This window comes from Ambystoma mexicanum, chromosome 10, assembly GCF_040938575.1.
Source record: "Ambystoma mexicanum isolate Mex_15411 chromosome 10, UKY_AmexF1_1, whole genome shotgun sequence".
NCBI classification, from domain to species: domain Eukaryota; kingdom Metazoa; phylum Chordata; class Amphibia; order Caudata; family Ambystomatidae; genus Ambystoma; species Ambystoma mexicanum.
Genome location: NC_090932.1, coordinates 149704354 through 149726778, shown reverse-complemented (window position 1 = coordinate 149726778; position 22425 = coordinate 149704354). Strand labels below are relative to the sequence as shown.

General features: G+C 47.5%; 1 protein-coding gene across 9 annotated transcripts in view; it reads right to left on the bottom strand.

The window, feature by feature from the left end:
- The window catches only part of SLC4A5 (solute carrier family 4 member 5), an 802545-nt gene that overhangs the window by 422288 nt on the left and 357832 nt on the right, over positions 1-22425 (bottom strand). For all 9 annotated transcript variants that reach the window (XM_069617635.1, XM_069617636.1, XM_069617640.1 and 6 more), the window contains one exon: positions 21930-22025. In XM_069617635.1, coding sequence (XP_069473736.1) covers positions 21930-22025 — 96 coding nt within the window. The remainder of the gene's footprint in view (positions 1-21929; positions 22026-22425) is intronic.

Below are 22425 nucleotides of genomic sequence, written 5' to 3'. Positions count from 1 at the left end.
GAGTCATTTTGTAAGTGTTGGTTCAAGTTGGCGAGTGACACTCCAGCGGTTCGAGATGGGATCCAGTGATGTACAGTTGATTCGAGCAGGTGACGGTCGAGCTGGTTCAAGGTGCAATCACGCTGTTTTGGAGAGTATTCGATTGAGTGCCAAATGCAACACTGCTGGGTCGTGTGGTATGAAATGAGGTTGAAGTGGGAGGATGGGATAACACCCTACCCCCAATCTCATCCAGACCATGGCCTAGGGGATCACGGCCCAGACACCCCCCACGAGGGGAGTTCATCTACTTACCAGATGACAAAATACCCTGGCTCAAAAACCTACACATACGAGGACTATGCCCACCAGCACGCCAGGCTCAAACCAACGCCTGCGACATGGATCAGCTCGACAAAACAACAGTCATGAGTATTCACATCGTTAGAGATGCCATGCCGACATAGCCAACAGACAAGAACACACGTGCCACCATGCACACTGGTCACTCACACACCAACCTACACAAAGAACATACTCAGTGCTACGACGCAGCGGACTGTCACACCCACAGACATGCATCATTGTTATTTTTCACATAGGCCTTCTACAGCACCGCAGAAACGCAAGACACCTGAAGAGCTCATGTACATGCTTGCTGACGCTTCTCTCACCACTCATCCCTATGAGGACACCACCATGTATATCTAATGCTGCCTGTGACACTCTGTCGCCCCGCGACCTCCATATTATGGATTATGTACCGCCATCCAGAAACTAGGCCCAAGTAGGCCGCAAGCAAGAGTCCCCAGGCAGGAGCCTCGCAAATGAAAACCCTCCCAGAGCAAAATACAAGTGCTGACCATGCAGAACGAGCCCCTAACGAGAGCCCACAGCCAAGGCCACGATGTTGCAACCCGCACGCTGCACGCCCAGCGCCACGGTTACACCTGCAGGTGCCAAGCCCACAGAGACAGAATACAAAATCTAATGCTCTTAATTCCACTCCAGCTACGGTCTCTCCACAAGTGACCAAGCAGAACTGACAAGATGCCAAGCTTACAAGTTGAGAAGCCACCTGGGTCCCACGTCTGGGACACAGGTTGCAACAACAAAGCAGCAAAGATGGACACATACAGTGATGGGAAAGACCTGCTCATCAGCCCATAAGCAGACCTGTCCATTGTCCGCACTAACACATAGTTGCACATTGTTGCTAATGTCAGGTACACCGCGGGCTGGGAACAGTGATGGTCCCAGGCTTGGGGGCTCGCGGGAGAACCAATCAGAATACAGGGGGTTTATTACTGACGCCACTACTCCTAGCCAATCACCAAGGGTCCCCTTGTAACAATTCCAAAGTAGCAACTGTTAGGGACAGCCCAAGTATACCACCTGACCTGTCCTCCACCACTAATATCTCTCCCTATAGGGGACATATACTAACCCTACCACTCGGGGAACCAATCCAAAGTGGCAATAGGTTTTGTGATGATTTTTCCCAGGTGACGCAAGTAGCGCGTCATACTGCTGTAAAAAGGGCCTGCGAGCCCCACTAACGATGAGAGCTTCTCCGGATGCATACGGACTAGGCGTATCCCTGCCGTTACTCTAATAAACAGCAGTCATTGCCTTGCTCCTTGTGTGCGTGTGTCATACTCCTTCTGGGATGCGGGAGGAGTTGGGGCCTCACTAGCCCAGAGGTCCGCGGACGGCTCTGCCGGCCCCCGGGATAATCACCCCGACAAGTTGGAGGCACTGCTGAGATCTGTTTGAGGTCTGTTTCCCTGAGAGCATTATTCCAAGGCCTACGAGGTGACCCGGCAGCGTGGCCTCCTTTGCCGTTGCCCCCTTTTGAGGACTATAGGACCATCGCGGAACTGCGAGAAGACCGGACAGTGCAATCCGGATATTGGCCCTCGGGAGCCGCTTGAGAAGTATCCCGCCCGTGGTTGGCGAGTGTCCAGACTTGGTCCAGACGAGGGGAGGTGGTGAGCCGCTTTGGAGGGGTGCAAGCAGTAGAGTGGCCCTACCTCAAGAGAACTTGGTGAGTATGACACATCCAACAAGCAACATAATGTTGTGCGGGAGGGGGGAGGAGTTGTGAAAAGGGTGGCGGGAGGTGTTTACAGTGTGTTGTAAAAGATTTGATAAATAAGTGACGATAAACGAGTGAGTGGTGGCAGGACAGGCACAAGGGCTGTCCTCTACCGCGTCATGGAGTGAATTGAGTGGACGGAAAGGCACCACGTGTGGTTGTTAGAAGGCACTGATTTCTTCAGATCATGGGCACCTGTAGGGAAGGTGTGTGGCTTTCCTATGAATTGGCGTTTTAGATCAATGAGTAGATGAGGATCCCTACTAATTGAGTGTTGAAGCTCGTTAGGTAGATGAAGTTTCCCCGCAAGAGGTAGCTAGTTTGTCTTCAAGTGCGGAAGATAGTTGGCTGGTTAAGCTCCCCTGGTGAGGGGCATATCACACGCGAGGCGACGCAGCGTGCACAGTCCGATTATAAAAGTTTATTGTGGTTTTCCTTGCTCCGGTTGTAGCGACAGGACAGCTGTGGGGTTTACGAGGGACACAAAGAGTTAAAACATATCGCGCGCTCTTTCATCTTATAAAGGTCTCCTGCTGGTAGTAGTTTGAAGAAGTTGGTGACGTCACCCGTAGGGCTTGTATAGGATACCGCGACCATCTCGTGATGATAAAGGGGTGGCCGGGGGGATAGGAAGTGGGGAAAGGCCGTGCATGGAGAACGCTGGCAACCCTCGATAAGGGAGGGGCAAACGGGGAGAGGTGGCCGCGCATGGAGAACGCTGGTCACGCTCAGCAAGGGGGTTGGAAAAGGGGAGGGAGAGGTTTGAAGAAAAAGGAAAGGGGGGGCGGCTGTAAAAGCATGCCACACAGGGCACGCAGCCGCAGGGGGCTTTGTGCGCCATGGCCATAGGGGGCCATACTGGTGACATCAGGGGGGACAAACAATAAAGGAAAAGAACTGTATATTTTGCGATTGTATTACTTTTCAGCGGACGGTCGGAAGTACCCAGTTTACGGGGCCAGGTAAAGAAGGTTGATATTGAGAAAACAAAACTGTAACATGGCCACATATTACGGGTCGGGGTCTGGAATGAGAGGAAACGCTTTAACTACACCCCTCCAACACATTTGTACATCACTATCACCATACAAGGAGAAAATTATCAAGTACAGTATCGACTGGACACAAGGAACAGACAACAAAATACTGACACCATGGCCGCCTAACGGCAGTTTTGAGTCATACAGACAAAACTTGCTATTGACATATATACTCAACACGTACAAGGGAAAGAAATTAGCTCACCATATAGAAGTGTTCAACTTATGGAAGATGTTCCAGGGAGCCAGGCCAGGGGCAATGGGAATGTTTACTATGGAAGGGGCAACAGAGGAGAAAGGGAGCGAAGAAACGAAGGCAGTGAAGGAGGCGAAAGACAACGAAGAGGGAACGGCGAGCAGCAACGCACTATGCGCAGAAGAGAGGAAGAAGGAGAAAGAAGGATTGGGTACAGTATCAGAAGAGAAGGTGAAGAAGGAAGGGACAGAAGATATGCCTCTGGCAAAGGTAGTGAAGAAGGAAGAAGGGGGGGTTTTACCCAGTAAGACAACTGACAGCCGCCGAGGGGTACTCCAACCCCGTATACAGCCCTCCACCATATGTCCCTACAGATAGCTACCAGAGGTGGGAGGAGGTGACCAGCATGATGCACTTAAACTCCACACAGGCAGGAACGAAGGGGGGGAAAGAAAGTGGGGAACACATCGCAACCATAGGACCAGACGAATGGGTAGCAGCACAGGTGCTCCTGAAGCTCTGAGGGACATTAACAGGGGAAGAAGTGGACGTAGTGAGGAGGATGGCAAAGGATGAAATGGGTGACACACAGACAGTGACAGAGGTGAGTAAGACAAGAGAAGGTCAACTGTCAAAGGCAGAGGAAGGAATGTTGGAGGAGAGGTTGGCTGAATTAAGAGATGCACGAAGTTCACTGATAAGACAGTTCGAGCAAGAAACATGAGGAAGGAAGAAGGAGAGAAAGGAGAATAGGGACGAGCAGGAGAGGATGAAGGAACTAATGGAAGAAAGGAAGAAAGAAGCAGAGCGGATGAAGGCAATAGCAGAGAGGGTGTCACGAGCGGAGCAACGAGACATGAAAAGGAGGGAGGAAGAGAAAGAAAGGGAAATAGAACTGTGGAAAAAGAAAATTCTATCTGAAAGCGCCCAGAAATATGATTAAGGTAAAGTAATAGAGAGCATATTAAAAAGGGAACGGGCAAAATGGGAAAGGAAGAGGAAGAGAGGATACTAGCGAAGGTAAGTGCGGAAGTGTTGGAAGAACTAAAAAGGAAAAAAGCAGAAATAGGTGGTGGAATAATAGGAAAAAAAGATGAGGAGAGTGGAGATAGGAGGGTGGAGCACGGTGTAAGAACATACACACACCAGGATTTGGAGGTGGCTTCAGCATCAACACAAGGGGCAGCTGTTAAAGGAGGAGAGCACAAGGAAGCAGACTTAATAGATCTAAAGACAGTGACAGTGGGCGGAAAACGCACAGAGAGGGGATTATCTTTTCCTGATGGATTTTGCAGCGAGGAGGAAGAATGTTTAGGAAAAAGTGGAGGAGATGGCAATGGTGGAAGTTTAGAGAAACTGTACATTACACGCACCAACCACGAGTCACCATGGTCTTGCGAAAGAAGGGAAGAAGATACGAAAGTGTAACGCTCACCTGATTCCCACGGAGGCACTGATCCCGGCTGGGCTGCTATCGTTTCTTCAATTGAAAAGCGTAGAGCTCGGACGACTCTCAGGACTGGGCTTCCTCTTATCAAATGTCTGACTTGCAGGGTAAGTTTTCTGCAGGTGGAAGAAAAAGGGTTAATCACCGTTTGATGGGATTCCTTCTCCCACCAATCGCCAGTTTCTCCCATAGCCTAGCTTTCTACTTGTCTCGGCGAGCTCTCACCTTAGGCGTATAAATGCTGAGCTCTCCATCCTGCGTCTGGTGCAGGGGTGCGTGGATTCCAGTTACGTCACTGGATGAGTTCAGTGTTGAGGTGCAAGTCTTTTGCGGCCTTAGTTGTGGCACTGGTGCTGGGATGCCGAAGAGCGATGCCGCCGTTACTGCACGAGCGGATGTCTGTAAGTATACTGTAGTCTTTAGGCTTTAAAAGATGGGCACCTCAATAATCTCCCTTTTCCTTTGTTTCAGGCCTCAGGATGCTGTGGGCGTAGTTTTCCGTTGCCGCTGCACGTGCCGATGCACGTAAGTATAATGTTCATTGGCCTCTTTTAATGGCACCTCTAATAATGTCCTTTTTCTAGTTTTCAGGTACCGGGATGCTGCGGGCTTTATATCCGTTGCCACTGCACGTGCCGATGCACGTAAGTATAATGATCGTTGGCCGCTTTTAATGGCACCTCTAATAATGTCTTTTTCCTGTTTTTCAGGTGCCGGGATGCTGAGGTTGATGCGGCCGCTACTGCGCGTGCAAAAACTGGTAGGTTAAGATGAATGCGACTGCCTTCACCCGAACCCCTTTTTAATTATGTCCTTTGCCTTTCAGGTGCAGAGAAGCTGCCGAAGAGAAGGCCGCGGTTAGCTCCGTTGCAATCACGGATGGATCAGGTAAGCGGGCGCGGCTGCGAGCGAGTTGCACTTTTCTAACCTTATGTTTATTCTTTGCAGGTTTTGCCGCTGACTGGATTCCGGGATCTGGTAAGTATTGTTCTGTGTCTTTCTTCATCCACAGGTTGCTGCGCGGAAGCTGAAGATGACTCTGGACCTGGAATGCAGGAGCCGACTCGGTGAGCGTCCTGCTGCTGCTGCAGAATAACGCGAAGCACGTGTTTTCCATCGGGCGTGGTTTAAATAGCAGAGAAGTGCTTCCAGTGTGTGTTCTTCCACCGGTTCCACCCAGGTAAGAAAAGAGTTCTTGAATGGAGGGAATAGTTCCTCCCAGCCCTGATGGCTGGGGACTTCAACCAGACTGGTTTGTTCTGGGTAAATATGCAGCATGGTCTGCCTCAGGTAAGTCCACCCAAGCATTATTACACTGTTTATCAATATGAGCCCGGCGCCTATGGCGCAGGGACTGAAACCCTTCATGAGCCTGGCGCCAAAGGCGCCAGGACACGGTCCAAAGGGCCCCTGTAGGGGTCTGCTGGGTCCGGAGTAGTGGAAGACGGGTCTGCTTCTGAGAGCGCTGGGCCAGTCCTGGCCCCTCGGGAGTAGCGCCCATGACAGCAAGGTGAAGAGAAGGTAAAAGAGGTAGCAAGTAGAGAGTCACAACTATTAACACCGACACCGGTACAAATGCCACGCACTCTAACAACACAACCTCTAAGACCACGCCCACTGACACCCACCCCTGCACACACCCCATATGTCAACAGACTTAGAGACCTCCCAGGATGCAGGGAGGAAGAGCGGGTGAGCACACCCATGGTGAGACAAGAGGGTAAAAGGAGAGGGTGGAAGGATGAAGGGGATGGAAGAACAGACCACTGTACTATTGATATGATTGAAGAATTACCTGACACAGAGAAGGAGGATGAATACACCAACATAACCCCACGGGTACGGGGGGAAATGAGGGGGTACAATTTAATGCCACTTCTGGAAAGGGGAGGGGCCAGATCACAATATGTCCCCTGGAAGCATGCCGATAAAGAGAATATTAAATGCAGACTCCCCTCACTAAGTGGAGGAGCAGGGAAGTGGATATATGAGAAGGAAAAACACACTGCGGGGCAAAGACTAGCGGTGGGGGACGTGAAGGGGTTCTTAATATCTCTTAATACTGGGGGATGCTGCAGATGAGATCTGGAAAAGGGCGGGTTTCCCAGGGGTCACAGTAACAGACACGTCACATGATGGAGTGCCATTTTGCAAATTGCAGACATGTGCTGTGGCAGGCTTTAAGGGTCCAGTACCCAGACACGTCAGACATAGGAGCAATAACGTCACGCAAGATGCGTGAGAATGAGGATACTGTTGATTACATCCAGGAGATTTAGGAGAAGTGGCGCTTGGAAACACGGGAACTATGGGATAAAACACAAGCAATTTTCTACCACATACTAATACAAGGACTCCCGGAGCAAGTACAAAGGCAGCTGAAGAAAATAGTGGGTATGGAAGTTAAAGCCTGGCCGGAAATACAACTGACTATAGTACACCACTGCAGGCTGTGGCAGGAAAAGATGAAACAAAAGGCGGAAGATAGGAAGGCCGAAGAGGCAAAACTGGTACAAAAGAAGCTATCCAAATATGCCATGGAAGGAGCACTAATAACAACACCCGCCCCCACACAGTTCACGGTTGCACAAGGCACAACACAACAACAGGTAGCACAACTACAACAGCTACAAGTGATCACACAGCAGATGCCCCCGCCCCCACCATACACGGTATACACAGGAGGAGGATACATGCAAATGAGAAATGGATACTCTACCAACTACAGGGGGAGGGGTGGTATGACGAGAGGGAGGGGCTATGGCCAACAGGCACAACAACAAGGAGGGTTCAGGGGCTACTACCAAAACGGACAGCAAGGATACCAAGACAACACAGGGGGTTTCCCATGGCAGACCATAGAACCACCAATATGTTGGATATGTGGGATGGTAGGACACATGTCACGCACATGCAGGATGAGGCCCACCCAACCAGCCTGGGGGGAACAAGGGCATACTGGAGAACAACAGGTTCAACATCAACAGGGAATACAACAATGCCTACCACAACAACAAGCGCCACTACAACAACCACCACCACAGACACAAGTGCAAACATACTCATCACTGCAGCAACAGATACAAACATACACATCACCGCAGCAACAGATACAAACATACACACCACCACAGCAACAGGTACAAACAAACACACCACAACAGCAACAGACGATAGCACCACTACACCATCAAGTGCAACTGGTACAACAGCTCACACAAGTACAGGACAATGCAGTATCAACAACTAATGAACAACTACAGCATACACAGCTGGGGAAGGTGACAATATTGGGTCACAACCCTTACACAGGGAGCGGTCAGTCACTATACCCACAATAGGACAGCCCACAGATGTCTTTGATGTGTCCCATCCTATCGGTACCACCTAACACTGCAGAGGAACCACGCATACAAGTGGCGATAGGTGATACAAATGTTTCCTTCCTAGTTGACACCGGGGCCACTAGGTCTTGCATAAGGGAGGGGAAGTTTAAATTGTCAGATGAAGCTATGTACACTCAAGGATTCTCTGGGGCTCGAGGTTTGGTTCCCTTTACTGATAACATCTCCTTATCTATCAGAGATCACGACATGTCTCTTCCACTTCTGTACTCGAAACAGTCACCAGTAAACATACTTGGAAAGGATATAATGAGCAGACTGAACATGACCATCTCCTTCACGGAGAAGGGCATAATTTGCTCCACACCAGGCATCAACATGCTCACAGCACGACAAATATTGCAGGCTTACTGCGGCCAAACAGTGGCCAGGGCTGAGCCAATTGACAGGGGCCTCTTCCAATATGAGACAGACATGGCAATAGCATGGTTCCCTGGAATTGAAGGCATAATTTGGAGAAGGCCAGCAGCTTACCTATTCAGACCTGAAACACCAGCAGGTGAAAAAGAAGGAAAAATGATTTCAGTAAGCATTGAGGGCATTATGGCAACTGCAGACTACATAACAGTACATGCCCAGGACAGGGAGGGGAGGGCCTGGAGAGCTGTAATAGCACTGGCAGAGGGGTGCAGGCTTACACAGGTATCTGATGAGAAGCTCTTCTCAGATGATAATGGAGAGGGAGAGATGGTGTTTCGGATGAGCATTAATATATGGTTGAAGGTAACATACAAGCAAGTGGCACTAAAAATGCCAATGGCACTAGAGGTACCTGCCCCTACACCAGTACCATTTTATGAGGAAGACATGGCAGCAGTACCAGCATCCCTGTAGACTACCAGTCCATATGACGTTGGCTGCATCAAAAGCATTTGTGGAGTGAAAATAAAATTGAAAAAAGGAGCCATACTACCGAGAGTGAAACAATACCCACTATCGAAAGAGGCAGATGAAGGCATTTATGAAACAATAACAGCCCTGATAAACAATGGCATACTGATACCATCAGAATCACCCTGCAACACTGCTATGTACCCAGTGCGCAACGCGAAAGGAGGGTCTTGGCGTTTCATCCGGGACCTCAGGCCCTTGAATTACATTGTAGAAGCAGAATACCCCATAGCAGCCAACCCAACCACCATACTATGTGGAATACCAGCACAAAAATGCATTTTTCTTAATACTTTTGCACCCTGACTCGCAGGACCTGACAAGCTTCACATACAGAAACACAAAATGGAAACACACAAGGTTGCCCCAAGGGTACTGTGAGTCACCATCCATATTCAACAGAGTGATACAAATGGATTTGGGAAACATTGAGATGGAGAGCACGGTGCTGCAATACGTTGATGACATCATCATTTGCAGCTCCTCTGAAGAAAGGTGTAGAAAGGACAAGGAAAAATTACAGTACTGCCAGAAAAAGGAAAAGATAAGGGGAGGGTGAGAGCAAGACAAATGCTGATGAAGGATGGTTACACACACATCCCTGACACACATATAATGGAGTTACAGGCAGCAGCACCTATGGCAGAAAAGGAGCTATGGGTAAAAAGAGGATGCACAATGTCACCCACAGATGCATTGTGGTGTCAGAATAATACAGGGAAGGTAGTGATGCCCCTGACCCTACTGAACACAGCTCTGGAGCAACTACACCACCCCATGCACACAGGAAAGGAAGTGATCGCACCACGCATAAAGGAGGCCTGGTTCTGCCCTGAGCTAAATTCACATGTTGCAAACTTTATCAGCAGATGCCTAACTTGTCAACAGTTCACAGCCGGTCACACGCTGCAAGTGATAAAAGGTACTATACCCCGGCCGGAAGGACCCTTCATACACCTGCACATTGACTACATTGACATGATCAACGTATGTCAAGGACAAAGATACATTATTGTAGTGGTGTGCCCATTTTCAAGGTGGTTTGAGGCTGGGCCCTGCTCTCATGCGGACTCATTCAGAGCTGCAAAATTCCTAGTGAGGGAAGTTTTCCCAAGGTGGGGAGTTTGCGAAGTGCTGAGTTTGGACAATGGCCCACACTTTGCTAATGAGATGTTCAAGCACACTGCAATGCTCGGCATCAAACACAAGTTTGCATGCGCATACCATTCACAGGCTAACGGTATCTGTGAACACCTGAACGGCCTGCTAAAAGAAGAGTGCCAAAATAAAGCAGACAACTAAAAAAAGCTGGTTGTACTGCCTCCCCTTGGCCCTGTTTGAGCTGAGAAATAGGCCAGTGTCGGATCACCACCTCACTCCCCACGAGGTGGTGACTGGACGTCAGATGCATCTTCCACTAACTCCACTCTCAAGGGCCCTGACTGATTATGAAAGTTCTGCAAATGTTTTTTGTGACGAAATGTATGAATATGTGTCTTCCTTGATTACTAGTGTCGCCTTTATCTCACAACAGCTCGAGCTCACGCGGGGCGGGTCAAAGATCAGCCAACCAGAAGAGACAAATGAGGAAAAAGAGCAGCACAAACAGTGGACTATCGCGGAAGAAGACCACGTTCTCCTCTGCAATTTCAACAGGAGGTGGAATAGCCCCCGATTCACGGGGCCCCACCTGGTGGAATCGGTGGCTCCTAGAGCCATTAAACTATCCGACAAGAGGGTGTGGAATCACCTGCACGACGTCAAGCCCTACAAAGGTCAGACCCGCCCTCGCGTTGACGACAGGGCCACCGCAACGACAACAGCATCAGCAACACCAACAACAGAAAAAGACGCCGCAACTACAACAAAAAACAACTGTGACACTGCCCCTGACCCCTTCCCAGCCACAGACACACCCATAGACTTTGGACAATCGCCCACAGCCCGCCCCATGGTCACGAGATCCCAGAGCAAACAAACTGCTGCCCCGCCCAGCCCCGTATCTGCCACTAACCAATAAAAGACATTGTCTAACAAAATTGAATACTGCACCACACATGTAAACACATGCATGTTCTCTTTCTCTTTTTTGTCTCGCACATGCAGGTACCGCATATTATTGTGTTGTAAAGGAAGTGAAGTTACTAATGTTGTGTTTTGCCCAGGGGTAAATGCTACCCACAGATGACAATACCCCCGAGGCACTGTCACACCAATTTGTATACCATATAAAGAGGCCAAAATATTTAAAAAGGAGAAGGGTATGTGCGTATTACAACACATTCATTTTGGCCATAGAACAATCATTCCCACATCTCCATGAGCACTTACCAGCTCTGAGAGATAGGTCACTAAGATTAGCGTGGGAACAGCTTTTCGCCTGGGCACTAAATGACTATCTGATAGGGAGAGCTTGATTAAAGAAAACTAACAAATGAACGCATGTTTTCAGAATTTTCAGGTGGGCATCTTTAACTTCATAAAGAATAAGCTGCAGGACCGCAGCAAAGGTAAGAACAAAATGACAGTGATATTAGGTATTGTAATAAAGATAGTAGGAGTGTTGGTCATCACTGGTCTAATTGCTGCCTCTGTCTGGCAGTCACGCTAAGCTTCTGGAATTGTGGCTGCACCCAAATCTAACATACCCCTTCCCTCTGCTGCAACAGGTACGGTGTCAGGTGGTACAAGTAAGACAAGAGGTGATGGAAATAGGGTTAAACGTAGCACATATGGAGATATTAGGGGATTGACACATATCTCACAGATTCAGCACACGTCTCCAATAACATGTGGTATCAGCACATGACCAAAATTGGTAAGGAGACAACTAAGGAGAACTGCTACGTGTGCTCGTTGATCCCATATGCTATGAGCGCATCAAGGACATTTGTAGCTACTGAAGTACTAGCAAAGACAGTGGAATGCCTGATATATTTGGCATTATTCCAAACGAAAGGACGATTTCAAGGGACAGTGGTATCACTTCAATGGGTAACAAGGGACTCATACCCATATGAAAATAACTTCCTCAAGACATATCTGATGTACCATAGCAAACGCCTACATACTGAAGGTTTCAGATACATGACAGATGGTCCTGAAATATGAGAAACAAAGAGAGTAACTTTAAAATACCTGCTGTGTGATTAATATGCAAGGGAAATTGCTGGTGAACAAGGGTTTTGGGAAAGACCTTTAATAACAATAACAGGGAAAATATATACAAATGAAGGATAGGAAATAGGAGTGGCTGGGAGCAATATGGTAACAAGAGAAAATATTAACTCAATAAAAGTCCACAATGACAAATGTTGGATGATGTGGGTAAAACATGTACCACTGCTGACATGGCTGGAGAAAGACGAAGACCCAATAACTATACTACCGCCAACTGCACCCACACTGTGCTATCAACACAACAGGGATGTGGATGTTGGAAGCAACAACAACTGTAATATAACAATACTGATAGCTGAGGTGGGTGCCGGGGCTGCAGTTCTAATGGACCACTATTGGGCCTGCGTCGATAAAGCATACTACAGCCTACCTCCGTCATGGAATGGAATATGCACTATGGTACATGCCAACGCACCATCTCTGGTTGTGCCTCAGAAACATGTCAACTTGGCCAACTTCCCCAAAATGGATGAAGGAGAAGGAAGGAGGAAAAGATCTGTGTCATTTGACGAAGGTGACGAGAACGACGACACTAACGTTTTGTCGAGAGTGAAAAGACAAGGAGAACCTCTGATGGGAAACTACCTGTGGAGAAGATCGGAAACAGCTCTCACTTCCATCCCAAGGAAGATCGGAACACAGACTGTTTAGCAGAGCAGCAATGTTCTTCTCATCAATAATACATCCAGGACTACAGGCATATGGAAATGCAAAATGGCTCCAAATCACCCGATGGGAGCTAATGATGACGATCAATTCAACGTCAATGGATTCAATGCAATGAAAGAAGAACTAAGGGTAGTACGAATGGTAGTACTACAAAATAGGTATGTGCTGGACCTCCTCACGGCAATGGAAGGAGGAGTTTGTGTGAAAATGGGACAATCAAGTTGCACATTTATCTCCGCTAATGACGCGGACAATGGAACACTTACTGAAGCAGTATCACAACTAGCCCCGATGCACTCGAAAATGGTTGACCAAAGTAAAGGAGTAAAAGGAGACGGCAGCTGGTTTTCCTTTCTGTGGTCTTGGATGCCTTCATGGCTGTCAGACGGCCTGAAGTGAATTGCAGGATGCATTATATTGGCAGTGGCTATATTGATTGGAATGAGATTATGGAAAGGAAGAAGAGCTTGTACAACGGACGAAATGATGGAGATGGTCGGCATGCACACGTTACAGCCAGCTGATGATGACAAGCACACAGACATGATCATACAGGAAAGGGAAAGGTTGCGCAAACAGATACTTGATAATCACATAGATCCGCCATCTGTGAAGGTGGAGAACCCAAGGAACCCAAGGAGCTATTTTGGAAGATGGGTATACTGCAAACCTGGCGGCAGCTGCGTTTACATGTATTGGTCATTTGAAGATCATGTCAACCACAACGGGCACCTGGCCGGAATAACTAAAGTATGGAGAGTGAAAGGAGATAAGGAAAAGGATGATTTTGTGGTCGACAAGTCGACCAGAGGGGGGACTGAAGTGGGAGAATGGGATAACACCCTCCCCCAATCTCATCCAGACCATGGCCTAGGGGATCACAGACCAGACACCCCCCACGAGGGGAGTTCATCTACTTACCAGATGACAAAGTACCCTGGTTCAAAAATCTACACATATGAGGACTATGCCCACCTGCACGCCAGGCTCAAACCAACGCCTGCGACATGGATCAGCTCGACTAAAACAACAGCCATGAGTATTCACATTGTTAGAGTTGCCATGACGTCATAGCCAACAGACAAGAACACACATGCCGCCATGCACACTGGTCACTCACACACCAACCTACACGAAGAACATACTCAGTGCTACGATGCAGCTGACTGTCACACCCACAGACATGCATCATTGTTATTTTTCACACAGGCCTTTCTACAGCATCGCAGAAACGCAAGACGCATGAAGAGCTTGTGTACATGCTTGCTGAATCTTCTCTCACCACTCATCCCTATGAGGACACCACCATGTATATCTAACGCTGCCTGTGACACTCTGTCGCCCCGCGACCTCCATACTATGGATTATGTACCGCCACCCAGGAACTAGGCCCAAGTAGGCCGCAAGCAAGAGTCCCCAGGCAGGAGCCTCGCAAACAAAAACCCTCCCAGAGCGAAATACAAGTGCTGACCATGCAGAACGAGCCCCTAACGAGAGCCCACAGCCAAGGCCACGATGTTGCAACCCGCACGCTGCACGCCCAGCGCCAAGTTTACACCTGCAGGTGCCAACCCCTCAGAGACAGAATACAAAATCTAATGCCCATAATTCCGCTCCAGCTACGGTCTCTCCACACGTGACCAAGCCGAACTGACAAGATGCCAAGCTTACGAGACGAGAAGCCGCCAGGGTCCCACATCTGGGACACAGGTTGCAACAACGAAGCGGCAAAGATGGACACCTACTGCGATGGGAAAGACCTGCTCACTAGCCCATAAGCAGACCTGTCCATTGTCCGCAATAACACATAGTTGCACATTGTTGCTAATGTCAGGTACACCGCGGGCTGGGAACAGAGATGGTCCCAGGCTTGGGGGATCGCGGGAGAACCAATCAGAATACAGGGGGCTTATTACTGATGCCACTACTCCTAGCCAATCACCAAGGGTCCCCTTGTAACAATTCCAAAGTAGCAACTGTTAGGGACAGCCCAAGTATACCACCTGACCTGTCCTCCATCACTAATATCTCTCCCTATAGGGGACATATACTAACCCTACCACTCGGGGAACCAATCCAAAGTGGCAATAGGTTTTGTGATGATTTTTCCCAGGTGACGCAAGTAGCGCGTCATACTGCTGTAAAAAGGGCCTGCGAGCCCCACTAACGATGAGAGCCTCTCCGGATGCATACGGACTAAGCGTATCCCTGCCGTTACTCTAATAAACAGCAGTCATTGCCTTGCTCCTTGTGTGCGTGTGTCATACTCCTTCTGGGACGCGGGAGGAGTTGGGGCCTCCCCAGCCCGGAGTTACGCGGACGGCTCTGCCGGCCCCCGGGATAATCACCCTGACAAGTTGAACCCGGTCTGAAAGCAATTTGAACCATTTGAGGTGATGAAAACTGGGTTGCTGGCTGTCTTGGAACTTAGGAAGCTGTGAATCCCAATCCAGGGACTCAAGGGGAAGATTAGTCCTTGTTCTCGGGCTCCCAGACAAAGGGTGGCTGGCATACAACTGCAGGGTTCCTTCAGCAGAATGAGATCCTGGGTACCATTGTGGCTGTTCTTGTCCCAGCAACAGCTCACCCTAATGTTCCCAGGGATGCTAGGGGAACAGAGCGTGTCTCTGTCTTGGGCATTCAGTGTTCTCCTCAACGGCAAAGGACTTTAGAAAGATCAACTCTCCCAGCAGAGGTCCAATTAATTCTTACTCATGTCATTGTTCAAGAGTGAATTCAATAACGAGTAGGAGATCACTTATTTTAAGGCCAAAAGCCCACATGAGATTGAACTAAACCTAATCTGATTTAGGGGTCCAATCCCTGTTCTTAGAACAAGTGGACCTTGCCTTCTGACATCATACACAAAGTGCTTGTCCAAAAGTGAATCAAATCAGGAGTGGGATACCCCTTTTTTTTTTAAAAGCAAATGTCTACAGGTGATTGGTAAAATGGTAAAAAAGAAAGCCTGCTTTGAGGGTCCAATGCCTGTCCTTTGAACAAGTAGACATTTCCTTCTGACCCCACACACAAAGTGCTTTGTGATACAGGAGGTGGAGAGGACAAGAAGGAAGGAAAGAGGCAGAGAAAAACAGGATTGCAGACCCTTCCCCAGTTGGTCTGATCTCCCTCTATCTCTACTAACCCTTTCAATACTCAATAGAATGAAAGGCCCTTTTTGGTATGCAGCACCGTGGTGTGAGGCTACTCCTTTTGTTAATGGTTGTGCCTGTTGAGAATTATGTTACTAGGACGGCTTCCTGTGGAGTGGCTGTCTCTCTGGGCTTACCTGTCCTCACAAAGGAAAAAAGAGAGACAACTCCCAAGGGCTACACTCTTGCAGGGAGAGCAGAGACAGCCTGGTTTGTGGGAATGCAGATAATGCATTCACAGGTGAGCTGGGCTCACAGGGCTGAGACATATGTAGTACCAATCTGATGTGGCTGTTAATCTGTTAATAATTATGAGAAATACCATCCACCATACCTTAATTCAGGTATGGCTTATATTTAAGGTTTAACATGTCACCAGGACAGTAGACTCAGATAAGGGTTTTTTGGAACAGAGCTGCATATCTTAAATGCAGCCCAGCACCGCAGAGACTTGGATACCACTACAGCTATCAAATGGGCACCTGTGACCTCTGAACCTGCAGTGTGCCATTGGAGAGCAGATGTTGCAGATGAGGCTACTGATGCAGAAGGGTACAGGTGTACATTATGCTTTTGGCATGGAGCTCATGAAAGGGGAATCTGATTGGCAGATTATCCTTTCTGAGATGGAATTAACTGCATCATTTTATTAATGCAATAAAAAATAAAGCCAGGGCTTCTAGACGATTGCCATCTGTCACAGTACCATGGGCCTCACTGGAACAGCTGGGGCTAAAGGAATGAGCCCTCCTGGGCACAGAACAAGAGAGATGACAAGATGCAGTCAGCAGGTCATACGCCGCGGGGAAAGCATTCTCCCTCGTGGCTATTTTCATGTTCAACGTGAACGAGAACAAATGAGGGGCATGCAGCTTGAGTCCTCCAGCATATTAAAATGAAAGTAACATAGGACAGGACATACACTGTCCATGTCACAACAGCAGCCATAATGTAATGCTGTGTCCAGGGACAAAGCTGTGCTGTCGAATGAAGCTCTCACCGCGTGGAATGGATGTTATTTGCAAATTGGCACACACCGAGGAGAGGCCTGATGTCTATTTATCATGCGACCCAGATGCTCTGCATTGCAATCAGCCTGTTTGCCTTGGGACAACATTTGCACATTAAGCGCTGAGCAAGGGATTATCATTTGCAGCATGACCCTGCACACACATCATTTCCTCCTACACCTGCCAAGGTGTGCACCTTTGCCTCTAGCAGAGCCCGCTGTAAGTTTACTTCTCTCAATGCTCAAACAACTTACTTTCAAGGTGAGAAATGGGAGTTCAAATTCACCTTCAAACACAAATTTAACCCACATTAAATACAGTTTCTACCAAACTTTATACCACTTTTATGTCTTGAATTGCATTAGAACAATGATATTGCTGAATAGTGTTAACATCTGATTTCCTTGTGAACATCAACATGGAATTTTAACTACTATCCCAGCAGGTTGGTTTCAATTAATTAAGATGTAGTGCACATATTCTCACTGCACTGGTTTGTGTACGTGCCTGTCAGAATTGACCCTAACTTGCCGCTGTACCTTCCAAACATGGAAGGTAGTATTTCGTCCATGCGAGAGGACCCGGGGGACCCTTAGGAAGGAGGTCAGGATTGAAACGCTTCTGAGCGCGTGTCAAGTCATGACTGTCCTGTTTGTACCACTGGATCAACAGTCACATTAATGAACTTCCAGATCAGGGATTCGGAAAAACTCCAGAAAGTCTGGTGGCTCTGAAAGACTGATCGGAGCTAGTCTACGTGGCCACTGGCTTTGTGTGTGAAAATACTTTGGGGCCTGACCTCACACTGGCCTGATACATACTTCCTAACACGTCTCAAGTGACCATTGTCTGTAACAAGTTCTCTGAAAATGTGCTAATGTTAAGTTGATTACAGCTTTGATAGATGCCTCCCCATCTGAAAACCCCCCACTTAGCTCTAAATAGCGACCATGTACTTGAATTATTTCAAGGCAAGAATAACCCAGAATCCAAAAATCAACCCCATCTATTATGCTGTTTGTTGTGGCATATTGAATGTTCCTCACATCACTAAAAACGAGCAACATGACAGCCTATAAGGAAAGGATCTTATCGAACAGGCGTTTGCTGGATGTGATTACATCTTAAGGTACCCTAGAAAAACCAAGAGCAGATTGATTGGACTCACGTCACTGCAGTCTTTCAGTCACGATAGATGATCGACGATTGCAAACTGTGCTGGTTAAGTCTGACTTCCAATAAGAAAAGTACGTTTTCGGTGGCTTATGATTTTGGCCCCATTTGACAAATCTTCCCAAACCGTTCCCTAATTGTTTTACAGGAATCGCACTTGCAGACCATGGACTTTTTGCAGGATCCATCTGGACCCTGGATACAAAAATCACATTGCGGCCCTCTACACGGGGAGGGAAGGTGGGCCCCAGGGGACTATAGTATTACCCCAAAAATAAAGAAAATGGTGTGCACCACTGAGAAGGGTGGAAGCCACTACTGGCCCACAGCCCACTTCTACGTCCGTGGTCCGTGGGCCACATAAAGGTTTCGACCCTCGGATACACACACAGACCAACGTGTTGGCCTGTGGGGCGCCCTTATGCTCATTGTTGCCATTCAGCCTGGTCTGCATGACCTGGGCCCACTAGCCACTGGACATTTAATTAGGTCGGCAGACAGCCTCACTGCAAACCATTGTGCTACTTGGTAGCCCAGTGGGTCAACAACTGGACCATGGGCGAGGTCTCCGAAAATTAAAAAAGGGCTGCTTCACCACCACGTTTTTCTATGGCTCTTTTCACTTGCCCAAGTTCTGCATGAAGTATTGGTACATGCATGCCATTTGTGTTGGGAGACGTGGCAACGTGAGCAGTGCTTGGTGACTATTTCACTTTGTTAAAAGTGAATCTGAATAGCAGGCCTGACATTCATGCAGAGTCCATTCACTTGTGGCGCTCCCTCTGCTCCAGTAGATGGGAACCCATCACAATTTTGCTAAGCCATAGATGTAGGACAAGAACACCCGACCCTTACGTAGGCCCTAGGCCCATCCAAAAGGACCTTTGTCCTACAGCCCCGCTGCATTGAAGTCCAGGTAGTGATCTTAAACGTAAAATGTGTTTCCACTGATTTCAACTTTTCTCTGTGTTGCGTGATTGAGCGTGTGTGTGCCTACGTATGCCTTCTTTTCCGTGCGCATAACTTGTGCCCATTGTTCTTACTCATACACCGAACATACGTATCATAGTGCTGGGGACATGCATGCTCCATGTGAATTGCATGTACGTATTGTGCTTACTGGTGTTCTGAGTGTAGTCAACATATGTGCATTTTCAGCCTATTGTGTGCCTACTGGGGTCACTTCTGTTCCATGCATGTTGCATATCTGTTCCGAGTTTACTCACATTCCGACTATATCGCATGAATTTGTGTGTCGTGATGATGTATGCTCTTTGTCCAAAAGACATTCAGATCGTGCAAGTGCAGTTACAAGAAGTGCGAGAGAGGGGGGCGGGTGCTGGTCTACGTGAAGTGTAAGGGTGGGAGGGGAAGTTCAGCATAAGAGGGGAGAGTGAAGGTGAAAGAAGGGGTGAAGGGTGGGAAGAAGGTGAGTGCTAAGGGGACGCCAGGAGGGCAAGTGCCAGGGATTGCATGGGGTCCAAGGGGTGAATGTCCCCATGCTAGGTGCAAAGACTGTGGTGGAGTGGGTGGCGGGCACCTGGTGCCCTGTAGAACTCAGAGGGAACCATACAGCCAGTCACTGCAGCAGACGGGGCGTTAGCAGCGGAGGGGGAGAGGGAAGCAAGAAGAGAAAAGGTGGGTCTTGAGGAGCTTCCGGACCTAAACAAGTTCCGGCTCAACCCTGAGAGTGGCAGGGAGACCATTCCAAAGGGAGGCTCCTGCGGAGGACAGAGATTTAACCCCACTCTCTGCTTAGAGAAGCATCTGATCTGCAGAGAGTTGGAGCTAGAGGGCCGAAGGGCACTAGCAGGGAGGTATATAGTCTGATTCACAATTGACTCTGGCCCCACAAATTACATCTACTCACTCTTCGCCACCTTTAAACAAACACCACTGTAGCTGACACTTACTGCATGGACCATTAAAGGTTAGCAAACAAAGACAACACCATGCACCTCTGGTACTCCTGGGAGTGCACAGATATCAAACAGGCCATTTGATGGGTAGAAAATCCTTGATACAAAATAAAGTACAGCTTGCTCTCAGTATAATAAGCAGCATCAGGGGCTATAGAAATAGCCATGGCCACATAACAACACAACAATAATCAGGGCAGAAAACAAATGTAGACAATGCTTTCAGGTGTGGAAATATTGCTCTAACCCTTTCTCTAAGCCATCGGTTCAACAATTTGTGGAAATATGCAGTGTCATAAATAATGTCTAAAATATTGATATTAAGAACTCATATTGATAACACAGCTCACTCTAAAATGGCTCCTCCACCAATCCCACAACAGTAGCTATGCAAATGGTCATAATTCAGGCCTATCTTGGGCCAACATACTTAGATCCACCAGACAAACCACATACGAGGAAGACATCCTCCCCATCCAGAAAATAAATTCATCAGATGCCAGCCACTCCTGCCACTTCTCCTTGTAATCACAGCATCCCTCAGACAAGACACCTTCCTTTATGCTCTCAAAATAGGCTTAATATGCCTGCTTCTCAAAAACCGACTCTTCACACATGCAACTTTTCAAACTATCACCCAATTATCAACCTTCCATTCATGGGAAAAATACCTCCTGACAGTTACAACAACACATAGACCATCATGGCCTCAGGCAGGGTTAACTGTCTGGGTTCCGGCCCAGGGGTAGTTCAGGGACAGCAACCATATAGGTCCTCAATGGACAAGGCAGGTTAGGCATTCCAGCTGGTCCTCTTGATTTCCTGTCAGCGTTTGGCATGCAACCCTTCCTGAAGACTCTTCTCACACTACTCACAACAAAGATTGCTTTATCAGACTCAGTATTGGCTTGTTTTGCTTCATACCTGTCAGACAGACACAAGCTAGTCCAGATGGGAAATCACAGTCAATATTTTTCTAGCCTCTAAATGAATCTAATTCAGCTGGAGAAGGACAGCTTACTTTACTGGACACTTGTATGTGAGTAAATGAAAATGTAAACTGTTTTCTAAGTCAAGAAGAGCCATTAAACAAGATGATCACACATTTTTTATTCAGAGGATATAAGAAGCAATTCCATATTTGCTGTTTTCGTCTTACTTTTGTGTGAACAGAATTTGTGGTTCCGTGTGGTAATCAGCATTATGAAGGCTGGACACAAAAAAGACAGTTTTTTGTGACTGATTTTGTGCAGCCATCAAATGTGTAATTATCACTTTTCAGGGGGGATTCACCCGCCGACGCCCTGGAAAGCTTATCCCACACCAACTCTCACCTCCACCCTCTCCCGCATTGTCAGGATTACTTATAAAATGGGGGGAGGTTCTCCGAATGGTCTTTCTAAAGAGGTATTTAATATTTTTGAAAATAAAAAAACAGATTTTCACCTAATACCGAAGTTAGGATACTTGAAAATTATACTTGCGAGCCTCTGTGTCTTTAATGAAAGCCAGATGTTCCAGTCACTGAAGCTAGGAAAATCACATTTTTGCAGAACTAAGCAGAGACAACATATTGTCCAGAGAGATTGATCAAAGAGGCACAGTGCGGTCAAGCTTACTGTAATAATAAACCCTTGCTGATTCTTATTGCTTTGTGACTGGAAAAACTCTATATACTTCCACTGAATAATTCTTAAAAGAAATAACAATATAATATGATGCTGCACTTGCGCAACTTAAATCAAATTTGGTCAGGATAAAATAAACCTACGTAAGCGTCCATAAGTAGAATTTTGTCTGGTTCTCAGATCTTCTGTTGATCGATGAAAAGCAGCTCCAGTTGGCACAGTTCGCACAGGACTACGAGCTATATGAAAAAAAAGATAGAAGAATTGTCAGGAGTAGTTTTTTTGTATAGGCATGAGAACTTAATTGCCAAAGAGAAACAGCGAAAATAGATCATTTGAACAAGGAAGTCCTTCAAAATTTGCTACTGGAATAAAATCCTGCCAGAATCATCAATTTAAATACAAATTTGCTTGCCCTCTTAAAAAGTGACGAAAGATGTCTTACTGCACACCAAATAGCTGTACAAATATTGCTATAACTGGAAGAAGCATGGTGGTAAGCAAAAGATGCTTCTTAAATGTTCTCCCTCACCTATGACCTGAATGACTCCCAGATTGGAAACCCAGGAAAGGGGAACAGATTTCTAATTCGGAGTGGCAAATTTCAGAATTTTAGACACAAGAACGTATTTCATCTTG